At 39.8% G+C, this 18,229-nt stretch overlaps 1 protein-coding gene across 2 annotated transcripts in view; it reads right to left on the reverse strand.

The window, feature by feature from the left end:
• Positions 1-10,392: 10,392 nt before the first annotated feature.
• The window catches only part of LOC126187443 (transcription termination factor, mitochondrial), a 61,185-nt gene continuing 53,348 nt past the window's right edge, over positions 10,393-18,229 (reverse strand). The window contains exon 6 of one of the 2 annotated variants that reach the window (XM_049928523.1): positions 10,393-10,854. In XM_049928523.1, coding sequence (XP_049784480.1) covers positions 10,491-10,854 — 364 coding nt within the window. In that variant the 3' untranslated portion in view covers positions 10,393-10,490. The remainder of the gene's footprint in view (positions 10,855-18,229) is intronic. The other variant, XM_049928522.1, reaches the window with a different exon arrangement.

The raw sequence follows: 18,229 nt of genomic DNA on the forward strand, positions 1-18,229 counted from the left end.
AGAGACGCCACAAATTCATACTGATTCCCAGTTGTAACTGCTCTAATACACTAGTCGATAACCCACTGTTATTTACACCTGCCTTCCTATGGATTTCCTGCTTAGTGTTCTCAATAGGCTCCCATCGTATTGTTAACTCTGTTTACTGTTCTTTAGCATCTGTCTTACAAAGAGTATTAGTATTAAGCGATTCTACTTTCTCTTGTACGGTAAAATGTAGAAAATCGTGTAATCATTTCCACTGAATTAGATGGTGTTTCAGGTGTGTTAACTATTTCTTCGCATTGTTCTGAAACAGTTACACGCTCTTTCGCCTCTGAGATTTGTTCTTTAACCTGGTTGAGCTCTCTAATAGCAAACTGATCTACTTTGTTAATTTTACCATCTAATTCCGTGAACTGCTCTATTACTTCCTAGCGACTTAAATTACATTGGCTATTGATCTCATTCAACTACTGAGGCAGCTCAGTCCAAGCATAGTTAATTTAGCATTTATTTCCTGTTTGACGTGTTCTGTTACCTCTAATTTTGGTTCTTCTTTCATATTTTCTACCTTGACAGACAGTTCATTACTTTTATACTCTACTTTGTCAGATAGTTCCTTGATATTAGAATCTACTTTGCCACATAATTCCTTTCTAGTGTCAGACAGTATCTTATTTGTTGAATCTACTTTGTCAATAATTTCTTAAAATTAGAATTCATTTCCTCAGACATTCGTTATAATAAACCTTTAAACTACTCTGGAGCTTCTGTGGCCATTTTTCTAGTAATGACGGGCATATAACGCAAATATCATCTGTCATGTACCCTCCATTATGCTGATAAATGGTTACCGCATAGTTTTCTTGAACGCAATAACACTACAGTACTGTGTTACTACCTAGACAAAAAAAAAGTTTTCAAAGTGGTTTTCCGTATTTTCTAAACAGCCTACCCTTTCCGTTGAACCACAGTCTAACATGTCGAACTTCACTCTTTTGTCGTATAGCCGACGCAAACACATGTATGTGGCAGTAGAAATGGAAATGAGCGTTTGGCGTCATTGGCAGGGAGGCTTTTTCGGAGCAGGTCCGGCTGCCGTGGTGCAGGTCTTATTACATTCAACGCCACCTTGGATGACCTGCGCGCCAACATCCGTTCAAGTTCGTTGTTGATCCTTTTGCTCAGTTTTTTTATTACAGAGGCCAACCAGCTCTCTGACCGAACACGCTGAGCTACCGTGCAGCCACTATCGGGGCGGACGTGTATGTGATGATGTACCATGATGATTTGCACCACCCAGCGCAGCCGATGTCTCGAACATAGCTATGGGTAGACTGCACTGTGTCATTCAGCTGGAGCGAGAACAGAAATGACACAGGGCTTTGCACTGTCAGCTACTAAGTGCGTCCCCACCAATGTCAGGATTCGAAATCTTCGCCGAACCCACCGAAAAATTCTTCTCTTCCAAACTCTCCGAGAAATTAGTCTGTCGTAATTAAAACATTCTATTATTCGCATATCGACATTGTTTGCATGACACATAAATTTAAGTTGCCGGAATACTTGTGCCACAATTGTTTAAGTATGGTTTGTCTTCAGATTTCGTGAATTGTACGAATAGTTCTTTCCGCATTCTTCTGAATGGATCATTAACAATTTTAGACAATATAATTACATCTGTTCACTTATAGTTTCTCCTTTTGTTTAGTCCATGTTGCTTTCAAAAAAAGCTGTTATTTATCATGTTAAATTTCAAGTTTTTGTAAATTTATAGTTTTTATTTTCTTCCTTTTGCTCCAATGCACCACGCCCTGTACGCTGGGAGCCAAATGAAGTGCTTTTCTTGATAGTTTAGGGTTTTATGTAGCCGCTGGCCCGCTCCTTGTAGTTGAAGGTGAGTCAGAAAACTTAATGAGATTTGTTACCCGATGTAATATCTGAACTATTCGCCCTTTCTATTATTATTAAAAAAAAATCTGGTCGCTGTAGTTGATTCTCTTGAAGTAGAGGGCCTGCTAATCAGTGCTCCTGAAATCCCGCGTATAGCTGAGGAAAGGCTTGATGTCTTCACGTTCTGCAGCTTTTATCAGAGCAAAAGAAGATAACTTACATCATGAAAAAGCACGTCCACTACTTTCCTTTTATAAGTATATATTTCCTTCAGTAAGTGTACAGATCATTAGAATGTCTTGTGAATTAGTGTTACTAAGCATATATCACAAATAATTTAATAGTCAGTGACAAAACAAATACTAGAAAGAAATAGAAAAAGGAAATGCAGTCATGTTCCTCTTCAGTCTAGGTTTGTGGAACAACTCCAGTGGAAATCAACTGCGTTGCATCAACTCTTAAGAAAATATCATCAGGGATTGATGGTATTCCTGATTGCATCATAAAACAATGTATTACAAACATTTCACTGCCTCCTGCAGATAAGGTCAATTCATCTTTTGATAGGCACATTCTTGATTGTTTAAAAATTGCTAAAGTGGTCCCAATTCATAAGAAAGGAGGCAAATGAAATAAAGAAAACTATAGGCCAGTTGCCATATGATCAGGCTTTAGTAAAATCATAGAAAAAGTAATGTGTAATAGGCTAATGAAATTTTTAGAGAAACACAAAATTCTCTCTGCTACTCAGCATAGATTTAGGAAAAATAAATTAACAACTATGGCCATCTACACCGAAGCACCAAAGAAAATAGTATAGGCAAGCGTATTCAAATACAGGGATATGTAAACACACAGAATAAGGCACTGCATTCAGCAAAGCCTATATAAGACAAGTGTCTTGCAGTTGTTAAATCGGTTACTGCTGCTACAATGGCAGGTTATCAAGATTTAAGTGAGTCTGAATGCAGTGTTACAGTCGGCGCATGAGCAATGGGACACAGTATTTCCGAGGTAGCAATGAAGTGGGGATTTTCCTGTACGACCATTTCATGAATGTACCGTGAATAACAGGTATCCAATAAAACATCCAATCTCTGACATCACTATGGTTGGGAAAAGATCCTGCAAGAATGGGACCAACAATGACTGAAGAGAATCGCTCTACGTGAGAGAAGTGCAACCCTTCCGCAAATTACTGCAGATTTCAATGCTGGGCCATCAACAAATGTCAGCATGTGGACCATTCAACAAATCATCATCGAAATGGGCTTTCGGAACCGAAGGCCCACTCATGTACCCTTGATGAGTGCACGACACGAAGCCATACACCTTTCCTCAGCCCGTCAACACTGACATTGGACTATTGATGACTGGAAATATGTTGCCTGGTCAGATGAGTCACATTTCATATGAGATAGAGACACTCTCGTGAATCCATGGACCCTGCATGTCAGCAGGTGATTGTTCAAGCTGGTGAAAGCTCTGTAATGGTGTGGGGTATGTGCAGTTGGAGTAATATGGGACCACTGATATGTCTAGATACAACTCTGACATGTGACACATACATAAGCGCCCTGACCGATCACCTGCATCCATTCATGTCCATTGTGCATCCTGACAGACTTGTGCAATTCGAGCAGGACAGTGCGACACCCCAAATGTCCAGAATTGTTACAGAGTGGCTCCAGGAACATTCTTCTGATTTTAAACACTTCTGCTGGCCAAAAAACTCCCCAGACGTGAACATTATTGAGGATATCTGGGATGCCTTGCAAGGCGCTGTTCAGAAGAGATCCCCACCCCTTGTACTCTTACGGATTTATGGACAGCCGTGCAGGGTTCATGACATCAATTTCCTCGAGCACTACTTCAGACATTCGTTGAGTCCATGCCACATCATGTTGCGGCGCTTCTGCATGCTCGCGGGGTCCCTACGCAATATTATGTGGATGTAGCAGTTTCTTTGGCTCTTCAGTGTGTGATTTTATACACAATGCCCTGCAAACAATGGACAAAAAACAAAGTGCCACTGGCTCTTTTTAGACTTAAGTAAAGCCTTTGACATACTGGAGCACAACATACTGTTGGACAAACTCCAAGTATTTTGCACTAGAGGGTTTGCACTAAAATGGTTTATATTGTACTTGACAAACAGGAAACAGAAAATACGTATAAAACTTGAACTAGAAGAAAATCGTAGGATATGTTTCTCAGAAGCAGAAATTAAAAAAAAAAGGAGTCCCTCAGGAATCCTTTCTTGGGCCAGTCCTCTTTCTCTTCTATATAAATGATTTAGACCTTAACATTAGCAGATGACACAAGCATCCCTATTACAGGAAACACCTCAAGCTGGATACAAGCAGCTGTAAATAAAACTACAGCACAACTAAATTGATGGTTTGAAGGGAATAAACTACTGATAAACACAAAAAAAAAACATCCCTACAGTTCTGTTTAAAAGATGATGCATACAACACCAGTGTGACATTAAATTAGAACAAAATTTCATCTTATCTGGAAACAAATTTTTTAGGCATATGGCTTCAGAATAACTTACAATTGCATGTAATTGGAACACTAAATAAAGTATGTTATAATCTATGGTTACTCTCTGTTAAAGCAAGTTTTAGCACTATCCGAATTGCCTACTTTGCTCAATTTCATAGCATTCTGCTGTACAGAATTATATTCTGTAGTAGTACAATATCTAGTTCAATCATTTTCCTAACCCAGAAAAGAACTAAGAGCAATGGAACATGCTTGACAAACGGATTCTTGCAAACCCCTCTTTCAAAAGTTGTCATTCCTCCCACTTTCCTCCATACTAGAAATCTATAAGTATGTTAGAAATAACTTAAAAGACATAAACGGAAATTTTAATATCCATGAGCATGTTACAAGATAAAAGAAAAATTTTAAGTCCTGTCTGTAAGGACATCAATCTACAAACTTCCACAATAATCAGTTGTACACAACTTTACAATAGTCTTCCACATAAGGTAAAAATCATATTATTGTTCATACTCTTTTGTAAAACCTTAAGGGCATTCTTATAAGATCATTGCTTCTATTCAATGAGAGAATTTTTAGAACATTTATAATACAAGAGACTTGGAACAAGACAGTGCAGCTACTGCAAGTAGTCCAAGTTCTTTTGTGGATAAAGCTAACAATTATACATCTACTAAAATAATACTGTATTTTTACTGTGTTATGTTATTGTTTTGTGTTCCTTCTGTGTGCCACAATCTGGAAAGAGTTTTTGGATGAATAAATGAATGAAGAAGAGAAATTTGTTAACATCAAGTATAGATTTAAGTGTTAGGAAGTCGTTTCTGAAAGTATTTGTATGGAGTTTAGCCATGTATGGAAGTGAAACGTTATGATAAATAGTCTAGACAAGAAGAGAATAGAAGCTTTCGAAATGTGGTGCTACAGAAGAATGCTGAAGATAAAATGGGTAGATCATATAACTAACGAGGAGGTATTGAACAGAATTGGGGAGAAGAGAAATTCGTGGCACAACTTGACCAGTAGGAGGGACTGGTTGGTAGAACATATTCTGAGGCATCAAGGGATCACCAATTTAGTATTGGAGGGCAAAGTGGAGGGTAAAAATTGTAGAGGGAGACCAAGAGCTGAATACACTAAACAGATTCAGAAGGATGTAGGTTGCAGTAGGTACTGGGAGATGAAGCAGCTTTCACAGGATAGAGTAGCATGGAGAGCTGCATCAAACCAGTCTCTGGACTGAAGACCACAACAACAACAACAAATGAATGAATAAATAAATTTTTCTGCATTAGAACACAACTTTTCATATGACACATACGCCCCAAGGCTTAACACGACATTCAAGATTACAATATGTTAGATTCGTTACAAAACCATCTTGTCTTTTGTTTTCATTCTTGGGGAGAGTGGTTGCTCCTTGACAGTTTAGCCACCACCAAGCCGCAATGCCAAAACGTAAAAGACGTTGCCCACAGCAGGTGAAGCCATTTACTTATCGTCACACCTTGCTGTTTTCTCGTATTCCACACCTCCTGTTTAATGTCTGCACATACACACACAGTGTATGTTCCATGACTTATTCCAAGTTTAGTATTATTCTGTCATAATCATCTTTCCTTGTACAACACAAGGAGTGTGAAATGTTGGTTGCCTAAACAGACATAACACTTCAAGACCACTTTCTTTCCTTGCTGCAGGGAAATGCCAATTTATTGGTAATTACCATGGTCTTTGTACACTGCGCAGATACACAATATTTTCCCAGCTATAGATAAATACTCCTTTTCTGATTGGGATTTACCCAGATAACAGAGTCCTGCAGAAATGGTAATGCTAATAGTAGCTGAACTTCTGGAGGAAATAGAACATTCTATAAGAGTGTTACACTATGACAGACATGCTATAATTAATGGCAGTGTTTGTGTTTACCCAAGAAAATTATGGATGAATATTTAATGTAATATAGTGTGCTATATTTTGTAATGGGTTTTGTAGTTTTCACTTATTAAGTGATCAACAGAACAGTTTTATTGAGGACTACGCTCAAGTTTAACCATGTTGTACTTGTAAAAGACCAATTTTCCTTGTCCTGATCCCTACACTGGAAACACTTCTTTGCCACCAATCCCTCCAAGCACTGCCAGTCAAACCCCACATTGGATGTTGCCTCTCCCAATTCATACCACACTCCAATGATGACATTCCACCTAATCACACCACGTGCCTTGGTCAGTTTCCAAGGATTCGTTACCTCCAACTTGGCCTCAACATCTTTCCCTAGGTCCTTTAAGAACACAAGCCTCTCAGCAGAAGAGAGGAGGACAGCCATTCTCAATCTCTAAACTCATCATGATTTAACAGTCTAAACAAAAAAAACCAAATCTGTAGCTCAACAATAGGCACCCGCATGGTGCCTGCCTATCCCAACCTTTTTATGGGTCATCTGGAAACCTTCCTTGCTTCCCAAAATCACAAACCCGTTTCTGATGATATCTTCATGATATGCACTCAAGGCCAAGACACACATCCTAATTTCTCCACAACCTTAACACCTCATTTATCTGCTTCACCTGGTCATCCTCAACCAGCATGCTGCCTTCCTGATGGTTGACATCCACCTCTCTCATGACTCCATCCACACCTTTGTCCACAAAGACCACCAACCACCAACAGTACCTGCATTTCAAAAGCCGTCACCCCTTCCACACCAAAAACTTGTTCCTATTCAGCCTGACCACTTGTGGACAGTGTACACACAGTGACAAGAATTCCCTGGACCAGTATGCTGAAAGTCTCACAAGGGCCTTCACATACAGGCAATGTCCTCTAAACTTAGTTCGCAAACAGGTTCCCCATGCAATGTCTTCACACACTCCTAATCCTCCCACCACCCCTGCGCTGGAAGAACTGGGATTTTATTATTTATCATGAGGTCTGGAAATGAGGGCCATCCTACCCATCCTAAAGAGGTGTTCCATTACCCACTCAAGCTACACATCCTGGTCCATTCCTATGCCACTCCAATTCCCAACCTCTTGCCCCAGAGACCTAAGTGTGTGACCAGTCCAGTCCACCTACCCTACATTTCCTACTCCAGTCTTGTAACAGGTGTACCCGCCCATTACAAGTTAACTTGTAGGAAACGAGTTTCTGCATAAAGTCAGATATGGAAACATTCGTAGCAAATATGCATGATTCACAGGTCTTGAGTGTCAGGGACAGGTACAGTAAATCATCTGGATGTGCTAGAACAGAATTTTTATTTTCACACTTGGAATAAACTAACAGAAAAGTGCATTCAAATATTTTAGCTTTAGATGTAAAATGTATACTTTGTGTTGCTAATGGTAATGAAAACACAGTTTTATTTTATTTTAACTGACGATATGTTTTACACATTTTTCCACGCAAAGAGCTGGTTTTTCTTCAGAAGTGGGACAAAAATACTATAATTCATGGCATTCCTTTTTTTACAGGCATACTCTGCATGGCTATATTGGCCACACTTTTTTCTCAGTGGCAGATATTGCTTCCAAATAATGAAAGCTGCCATCTGTCATGATTTTCTTCTGGGTGTCTGTCATCTTATCCCCAATCTGAATAAACTGTTCTCTAAAGCCTATAGACTCGATTCTCCTTCCTGCTGTGTGATTATAAATCTGGTGGACATTCTGCAGATAAAATTTCATTACATATAGAGCAAGCTTTTCTGCCATCTAACAGTTTTTCACAATCCTGAATAATATGAGAGTATTTGATCCAACTGATCAATGCCTGCCATGCCATTGTTGTAGTCTCTATGTTTGGTTTCAAGGCAACTCTGCCATTTTTATCACGAACTTTTTCCGTATTAGAAATGGTGAGGACACCCCATTTGTCCTTCCATTTGCAAACAACGACACTGTCATTTCTTTTGCGCACCATCTGATCATTCTTCACTTTAATAGTAACAATTCTGGGTTCTCCTTTCTGTTGTTATGTAATGTTCCACACACATAAGTTTTGTAAGTCGACAACAGTTTTAAAGGCGAGAATCATAAAAATTGTCCATTTGAAGCATATATCCTTCATTCAAGAAAGCTTCCATTGGGTGTAAAAGAACTTCCGGTGCATGACGCATCTCAGCCTTCTCCTATGACTTGCCACAGTAGATTTTTATATTGAGAACCATACCATTTGATTCACAGATTTCATGAAGTTTTACACCATACTTTCATTTCTTGTTCTTGATATACTGCCTCTGAGAAACAGACAGCCGTGTCACAAAACCATTGATTTGTCAGTGCAGAGACTCCTGTCCAGAACATAATTATTGTTAATAATGCTACTGAAATGGTACAAAACTGGTCTAATTTTGTAGAGCCAGTCACTGGATTGCAATGAGTTGTCTGAGAAATGTAACATCTCAGTAACACCTGAAATCTGTTTCTACTCATGATAGATATCCTGAACATGACACTGTGAAAAGGACTTGTACTATCATTGGAATACAACAAGGTCCCATGTGCAGCAACAGCCCCAGAAATACTTTCATTTCCACAACATCTGTATCTCCCACCTCGAGAGCCTGGTCGGTCTTCTCCTCCCACACTTTTCTCCTTCGTGGCTTGCATATAGGTTAATTTGTTCACATAATGGCATTAGAAACTCTTCAGAAAAAAAGTCAACAAGTGCATTGATGCCAAAATTTTGTAGGTCTAATTTCAGTGCCACATTCTCACTGAACACAAATACTGATGAGTCTTGAGGAATGTCACTCCACTCATCACTGTTATTTGTAGTGCCTGCTGTTGGACCAACCTGCTCATCTTCTTCATTGAATTCACTGTTGTCTGCATCTAAACCCTCACTTGAATGCTCAGGTGAAGATGGTTCATAGAGACTTCCACCATTCAACAAAATGTCAATAAACTCATCCCATCCCAATTCTTTAACAGAAGCTGGCTGTTCAAGTTCTACCTCACTATTTCCTCTTACTACTAGCCATTTTACAAGGAAAATTGAGCACCAATAATGATACATATCATTATCATGTCTGAACAACTACTAACGCAGTTACAACAAAGATGTGAATCATATTATTGAACATGCTTTGAAATATGCAAGATGATTGTTGATGAGTTATCTTGTAGTTGGCATCTGAGCTGAACTTCCTTCTCTGCTCACAAACTGTAAGATAACTTGCAGACTCCATTTTCCTGCCAAGCAACATTTTTTTAAAGTTTTGATGATACAGATGGACTACAGATGAAATAATGAATCAAACTGTATGTACTGCTTCATATGGTTTCTGGGAGCGGTTTACTCATTTATGCTATGGCAGTCAGCCTGTTAAGAATGTTAGACAAATGACAGGAAACCTAAATCTAGACACTTAAGTGATGATATGAGGTTTGCTTCTCCTGAATGGAAGTTTAGTGTGCCACCTTGCTTGTGTGTAGGACTGCCGAACAGTATTAGTCTCCTGAACATAAATCGGTAGAAGTGTGCAAAGTTGGTTCTCATTGTTTGGTCACCAAAATCAGCAATAATATGCAGCACAAAAGATAAAATGCACATTATGCTTCGTAGTCTCTTTTGTGAGAGTGTTCTTGTTTCTGGAATTAGCAATTCTCTTTCACGCCCTCTTGTCTCTATTGGTAACTTTAGTTTTTTCCCACTAGTCTTTTAAATATACTAAGTGTTCCCATGAGCACAGTGCAGCAGCTATGCTAGAGGGTCCGTGGATGTTGTCTGGTATCCATCTACTAAGCAAACACTGATAATTTGTGCTTCTTGGAAAAGAGTGTCACCTTTCATGACAGCAGATCAACACATCACAAGGATCACAGATAAAACCAATGTCTTAACTTCATGTTATGTCATGATTTCTACAACTGTAAGCAAACAATTAAGAAATAGGAATTCTAACTAGTTATTTATATAGAGAGCCATGGCCTTATCAGATCCTGAACTAGCAAACTCCCAATGTTTTAGGTAAAAAAATAAATAAATAAAATAAAATAAAATAAAATACATTTTTCAGGAAAATTTGTACATTTCATTAAAAAAAAATCTCACAACTGATATGCAATATCATTATGCAAATATAAATTATGTCAGCACTTCTGCAACAATTTATTTACAAAACTGTTATATATTCGTTTACTTTTGCAAAGAACAGTAAGAGATGATGGATTGTATCCCAACATTCTTAACTCCTTCAAGCGGATTTTTACAGTCTCAGGACTATGACACAAAACTCGTGGAATCTGACGTATCTGTTCTGCAGAGAATCCTTCCTCATAAAGGAAATCTATCATTCTCTTCAATTTTGAAATATGCGTTCGCTGCAATGCTGGAGCTCTCTTCATTATGTAAGAAGCATGTTCAGGAGTACACTCCAGGCGCTCACTAAGGTAATCAATAACTGTAGAGTGAGGTGCTAGGAGGATGCGATGCTGTACATGACGCCTCAGTGTCCTGTAAGGAGAAGAAAGATTTATCGTTACCATCTCAGCACATAAAAACACATTACTGCTAAAATACTGTGTCATACCATTGCAGTGATCAGTCTCATATTGTGAATCTGTACCCCTGTGACTGTTCATAGTTTTCAGATGGAAATGCCGTGTGGCTAGGGCCTCCCGTCAAGTAGACCGTTCACCTGGTGCAAGTTTTTTGAGTTGATGCCATTTCGGAGAGACTTGTGTGTTGATGGGGATGAAATAATGATGATAAGGACAACACAACACCCAGTCCCTGAGCGGAGAAAATCTCCGACCCAACCGGGAATCGAACCTGGGCCGTTAGGCATGACATTCCGTCGTGCTGACCATTCAGCTACCATGGGTGGACAGTTTTCATATGAATGTTTATAATGACAATAAAATTACAAAATATTAACGTGTTAGTAACAACAACAACAGGTCTATCAAGTCCATATCTCTCAACTTATTACAGAAAACATATATGTTTAACACGCGGTAACAAGTGTCTTGTCTTCCATCCCTGTTTCTCAAACACTTTAGTAGTGGACTGTTTGCAAGATGATCCATTATTACATAAGCTTGTATTTTGTTAACTTAATGACATTACAAAACTTTACCGAATACTTTTTCAAATAGACAAGAACATGGCATCAATATGGCCACAAATAGATGGAGACGAGTTTTACAAAATCACTGTTTGCAGAATCCATGTTGATTCCTATAGACGAGATTTTTGTTCTCCAAAATGGGTATAATTTTCCAAAATAAAAGGTGATCTAAAATGCTCCAAGAAACTGATTTCAGGACATAATATGCATCTTTTAGTGACCCTTGTGCTGGCATAAGCTGCCGCCAGCACACCGGTCAGCAAAGAGGTTGCCAGAAGATCGATAATAGGCGCTGAATCAAGTGCGCCTATCAGGACAGAGCTCAAAGATAGACTCACATGCAACGCGCCACCAATGCCCTCTTAACTGCCAGTATTTAGATCACCACAGCAGACCGGAGGGCCAGTCAGTCAGAGACAGTCACTCAGTAAGTCGCAGTCGGAGTTGCAGTAGCAGTCAGTCAGTCACAGTCTCTAGCTCACAGTCTCTAGCTCACAGTCAGTCAGTACCTAGCGACCAGAGTAGTGTACATAGTGGGACTTGTACTTCACCAGTGGTGAGGCTAACGTGGACTAGTACAGAAGAGTTTGTATCACAACACATGGATTAGATTAAAGATAAGTAGCTTTCTGTCCTGGTAAATGCAGACTGCTGTTAATACATGTGTGCAGTTTGTGTTGTAGAAAGAGAACATCAGCCACCAAACATCATCCTCTCCCTTGCTTTCCATGGTACAAGATACCACAGTGTCAATGATGACACAAAAACCACTTTGAAAACTTAGTTATTGTCCTGTGTTAATTGATTTGCTAATTGTCAATCACAAAGGTATTTTAATCGACCTACAATTGTGCTTTCAAATAGTGATGTTAACATTGGCAGTGTTTGCAGTTCCCTGTGTGTTTTTGATCTTGTAAATTGTGCACAATTTTTTTTAAATTTGTAGTCTAAATTGCTTACTCCTCTGTAATTGCCTGGGTTGGTTTTAACACATTTTTACAGTAATGGGTGGGTTATTCCTGTGGTCCAGCACACTGGAATTTTCTCTATGATCCACATTTTGACTAGATGATGGTGAAGATTTATGAATGCCAGTTTTCCTGCACTTTACACATTTCTGCACAGATTAGGTCTTTGTCATGTGCCTTGTAATTTTTTAATTCTCTAATTGAGCCCTGTCTCATTAATGGTTGAAGAATCTATTAGATCAAGGGGGATTTGTTGGAGTAGGATAAGCAGTCACATTACATACATTAATATTTACTGAAAGGAAAACTACATACTCCATTAAAGCATAGCAACTTTTCACTTGTTTTACTCTTAACATGGTTAAAATGAATGTGCACATATCTACTGGCAACATTTCCAGTGAGTCATTCCAATTTAAAGGTTCATTAAATAATTCTGTGAAGATCTCTGATTTTCTTGCTTACTATATGCTACCTCGCCTGCCTGGTTAGCCATGAGGTCTAACGCATGGCTTTCTGGAGTGGGAAGCAGCGCCTGGTCCCCAGCACGAATCTGCCAGGCGGACTTGGTGTCGAGGTCCGGTGGATGGTTTTTAGGCGGTTTTCCATCTATCTTGGCGAATGTGGGCTGGTTCCCCTTATTCCGCTTCAGCTGCACTATGCCGGTGATTGCTGCGCAAACAAGTTGTCCACATACGCGTACACCACCATTACTCTACCACGCAAACATCAGGGTTACACTTGTCTGGTGTGAGATGTTCCCTGTGGGAGTCCACCGGGGGCCAAACCGCACAATAACCCTGAAAGAGTGGTTCAGTGGGGGGCAGCAGAGGGGTGAAGTGGATTGCAGTAGTCGTCCTGGGGTTGTGGACCACTGTGGCTGCGGTGGGGATGGAGCTTCTCCGTCGTTTCTAGGCCCACAGTTAACAAATAATACAACGTGCTACTTTCCTGATCAATCACCATTAATGCTGAGGGTTCATATTTTTAAGATACCTCTGAAAGTTGGGTCCACCGAGAGCCAAACCGCACAATAACCCTGAAAGATTGGTTCGTTGTGGGGCAGCAGAAGGGTGAAGTGGACTGCGGTAGTCATCATGGGGTTGTGGACAACTACGTCTGCAGCGGGGATGGAGCCTCTCTGTTGTTTCTATGCCCCCGGTTAACGTACAATACAATGTGCTACCTTCCTGATTAAGATAGCTCTGAATGTTTTGTAATGATCTTGCAAATTTATTTTCTTGCACCTCACAGTTGTGTGGGCAGAAGTAGAATACTGTAGTTAAAAAGGTGTGTGTGTGTGTGGGGGGGGGGGGGGGGGGGGGGGGGGGGAGGTGTTACCATTTACGAACTATAGCAATTGTCTAAGTTCTGTGACTAATTTTAGATGGTGGTTTCATATAAACTAAAGTATGCAGTTGGCAATCTTTTCGTTTTCAGTACTTGGTGAATTACTGTAAAAGACATTGGTACAACAAAGCAGAATATGCAAGCTCATTGTATATATTTAACATTACAGTTCTAGATCAACTATAAAAGTATAAGTGTAAGAGATGTCACTAGTAACATTGTTAGTTTCATCTGCAATTATTTTTATGATCAGTGAACCATACTGTGCAAGAAGAAGGGCCACAACCCTTTGCACTTGGGGATATGAAATGCATGTTGTGTGACATCCCTGCCTGCATTTGAGAAACTAATCTGTGGTCTGAAAAGTTTAGAGGCTACTTTGTCGTGCAGTGTTTCAGTATTCTAAATATAAGGAGACAGGAAGTTCAGTTTACATTTGTGCCAATAAACTGCCCCACCATTCTAACTACCTTAAAGTTTCATCCCCTGTTTTATGTTCCATTCTTTTCTTTCTCTTGGTATTTTTTGTAGCCCCTCTCCATCCATTGACATGTCCCCACTTATGCTTTGAAGTATTTCTTCTGAAAAGTGCTTGTCTGTTTGGCTGTTCAATAAAGACTGAGACTATTTTCTAAAAGTATTGTATTGTATGTTAACCGGGGGCCTAGAAACAACAGAGAGGCTCCGTCCCTGCCACAGCCGCAGTTGTCCACAACCCCACGACGACTACCACAGTCCACTTCACCCCTCCACCGCCCCACACCGAACCCAGGGTTATTAAGCGGTTCGGCCCCCGGTGGAACCCCCCCCCCCCCTCCCCCAGGGAACGTCTCACACCAGACGAGTGTAACCCCTATGTTTGCGTGGTAGAGTAATGGTGGTGTACGCGTATATGGAGAACTTGTTTGTGCAGCAATCGCCGACATAGTGTAGCTGAGGCGGAATAAGGGGAACCAGCCCGCATTCGCTGTAGCAGATGGAAAACTGCCTAAAAACCATCCACAGACTGGCCGGCTCACCGGACCTTGACACATGTCCACCAGGCGGATTCGTGCCGGGGACCAGGCGCTCCTTCCCGCCTGGAAAGCCGTGCGTTAGACCGCATGGCCAACTGGGCGGGCTTTTACAAAAGTACTCAATAATATTACCAGTCTGACATCATATGAGGTGTGCAAGAAAAGTAATGAGACTGATTTTTTTATCTACCAAAGTTTTTATTTTTTTCAAATAATGATATTATTCCATTAAAAGTAGTTCCTTTTGGTGGCTATACAACAGCAGACTCATTGTTCCCAGTCTTGGTAGCAGTGCTGAAAGACTTCAGCTGGTAGGGCCTTTAACATGTTCGTCACATTCTTTCAAATGTTCCCCATAGCCCCAAAATGAAGTTCTTTTATGACATTTTACAATTTTGGGAAAAGAAAAAACTACGAAGTCTCCGATCAGGTGAGCATGGGGCTGTGACACAACAGGACTGCCTTTTGAGGTCAAAAATTCCGTGAGGTATGTGGCTATGTGACATGGGGCACTGTCACGATGCAGCATCCACTTCTACGCAATGTCCGGTCTCACTTGAGTTGTCATTTTCTGGAGCCTTTCAAAGACATCTTTGTAAAACGCTTGGTTGACACTTTGTGCTGGAGGAATGGTCTAACAAGAGCACATACATTCGACATTTTTGTCACCTTCTGAAGGCGAAGATTTTCTTGAGCAAGGTTCATCTTCAACATGTTTTACGCCTCCCAAAACTGATCTGTGCCAGCGAAAAACTTGTGCTCTTGGTAAGGAATGTTTCCCATTGGCCTGTTTCAGTGTTTCAAAGGTCACACTCATGGAGTCCCGTTGTTTAACACAAAACATGGTGACATAAAGATGCTCTAAATTATGCTGTGCTGTTCCATTTTCATAACACAACTTCACTGATGAAGTTCTCAAAAATCACATGATGGCTGCATGGAACCGAAACTCTGCTGTGCATCTGGAAGGGATGAACATACCTGTCTGCACAAGCAGAGCAACATAGTATTGCCAGATTGCTTGCATTGTGGTCAGTCTCATTACTTTCTCACACACCTTGTATATCAGATACTTTATGAAGCACTCGCAATTGCTATCAATCAGCAGATCTGCCAACATTGTCTGGAATAATGTTATACCTCAACATACTTCTATAGTTTAAGATTACAGAAACAGAGTCACTTTATGTGATCAAGTTTTGTATTCTACTAAACTGATTTAGAATAATTTCTAAACAAAGAGCACATAGACAATCTTCAATGGCTAATTTCTGTAGTTGCCAATGGCATTGACTCTTAAAAGGTAAGAGGACAGAACTGACCTATGATGAGTGAATGCAGGATTCACCACTATTCCTATCAAGATCACTGCCATACTACAGCTGCAATCATGTAACAATTCTTCAATATTGCATACAGAAGTTACAAAAATTGCTACATAGGTGAGAACCACCCACATCATTTTAAATCAAGAGTCAGCCATGGCTTGTAAAATTGCACTGTGTGTGTGTGTGTGTGTGTGTGTATGTGTACTGAAACTTGGCTTTCCTGTCACTAATCGGTACGTCTGGATTTGCTCAGTCCTTCTTGGAAGTATTTGTTACACTAAGACATTTTCATTCAGCATGTGATGTGACCCTGTTCTCCGGGCACTTCGTGCAGCATATGTTAGTCGGGATGACATTCCTTAGTTTGGTACAATCATGAAGTCAGCACTGTTCTTCCTTCACTATTTGCTCATAGTATAAAGACACTTTACAGGCTCAATGGTTCTTTGCACAAAAAGAGGCAGTCTACTGATCTCTCATCACAAGCATTAAAAATCAATTGGAATCACAGAAGAGAATTATCAATATCTCTTTAGGTAGTGGGGAGTGGGCATGGTAATTATGACGATAAATAATCACTACTCTCCCATCACTTACTATGAATACTTTTATTCTCACGGGGTATACACAATGCGTGAGCATAGATTGCATACTACAGAGAACTGACCAGGCAAAGATACAGTTGTTCAGTTGTTCTTGCTGCGGTAGTGCAGCGATATTATTGGAGGGGGGGGGGGGGGTGTAGAGCCAGTGGTTCTTGTCACCCACATCTATTATGCAATCACATAACTGATGCGTACCACAAATTTGCTAGGGAACAGCATTACAACACCTTGCAGAAAGAGTTTAAAGATTTAGTTCATGAGGAAAGCTCAAACGAAAATTTTCCGTGATTGACAGATGATTTGTATGGGATTAATTGTTTTGTACATCAATAAGCACTTTTGTGCCATATTTATAGGGGTGGAGCACCTGATTGGTGGTAAGAACAGTAAAATTTCTGAAGTTGCACATACTATTGTCACCAGTTGTAACAGTTATTGATGGAACTGAATGAAGAACACTGAGTCGTTATACACTACTGTGAAGTACATTAGCTATGTCAAAGGGGTATACTGGGAATAACCTACTACTGTTGAATTTCTCAAGGAAAAATGGAAAGCAAGCATGAAAATTAGAAGATCCAGAATAGATTGCAGACCTCATATTTTAAATAGAGTTGAGTGCAGGCTGTTCTCAGTAAGACACTGCAAGGTGAGAAGCAACTAATTTACGATTTGGTGGGGAAAATGGATGCATTTAAAAAAATTACATTGTGGGAGAAACAACTTCTGACAAGGAATACCATCCATTTACCTAAACTGACTGGTATTAAAGAAAACTTGAATTCTGAAGAATTCATTGTGTCATTGAAAGACTTACAGGAACAGTTTCCTAAAGATTTTTTGGACATTGCCAGTCTTACATCTGTTTTTGAGCTGCTTTTGGGACCAATTATCATTTCACTTGAAAGTTCCCCTGCGCATGTCCTTAAGGAACTGATCAATCTGCAATGTAGTTCCCATTTAAAAGACAAATTCTTTTATGTTAAAACTGAACAAGAGTTCTACTTGGGTATTCTTGTTTCAGTCAAATTTCAGTAGGCAATTTTCCAACTGTGTGCAGCAAGAAGTAGGATCCTGACTGATAACATAGTTATAGACTGTACTTAAGCTGAAACAATTGACATATACTTAATTGTTAACAGACTCTCTGATCATGATGCACAATTAATGGAAATAAACAATATAGCACCTTACAACACTGAGGCAGGTTCATACAAAGCAGTGAGGCTTAATAAGGGGAACAACACACAGCGTTTCATGAGTAACTTAAAAGAGATGCTGTGGGATGAGGTATATATACAAAGAGACAATAATTTCTAAGTCAGTTTATTCCATGGTGAATTTGTGTCAATATTTGAAAGTAGCTTTCCTAAAAAGCTATCCAGAACCCGATTAAAAAAAGCAAGTAAGCCTGGATAACTAAGGGAATTAAAGTATCATGTAAGAGGGGGAGAGAAATTTATATAAAGGCCAGAATAAGTCAAGAACCGAA

This window comes from Schistocerca cancellata, chromosome 5, assembly GCF_023864275.1.
Source record: "Schistocerca cancellata isolate TAMUIC-IGC-003103 chromosome 5, iqSchCanc2.1, whole genome shotgun sequence".
NCBI lineage: Eukaryota > Metazoa > Arthropoda > Insecta > Orthoptera > Acrididae > Schistocerca > Schistocerca cancellata.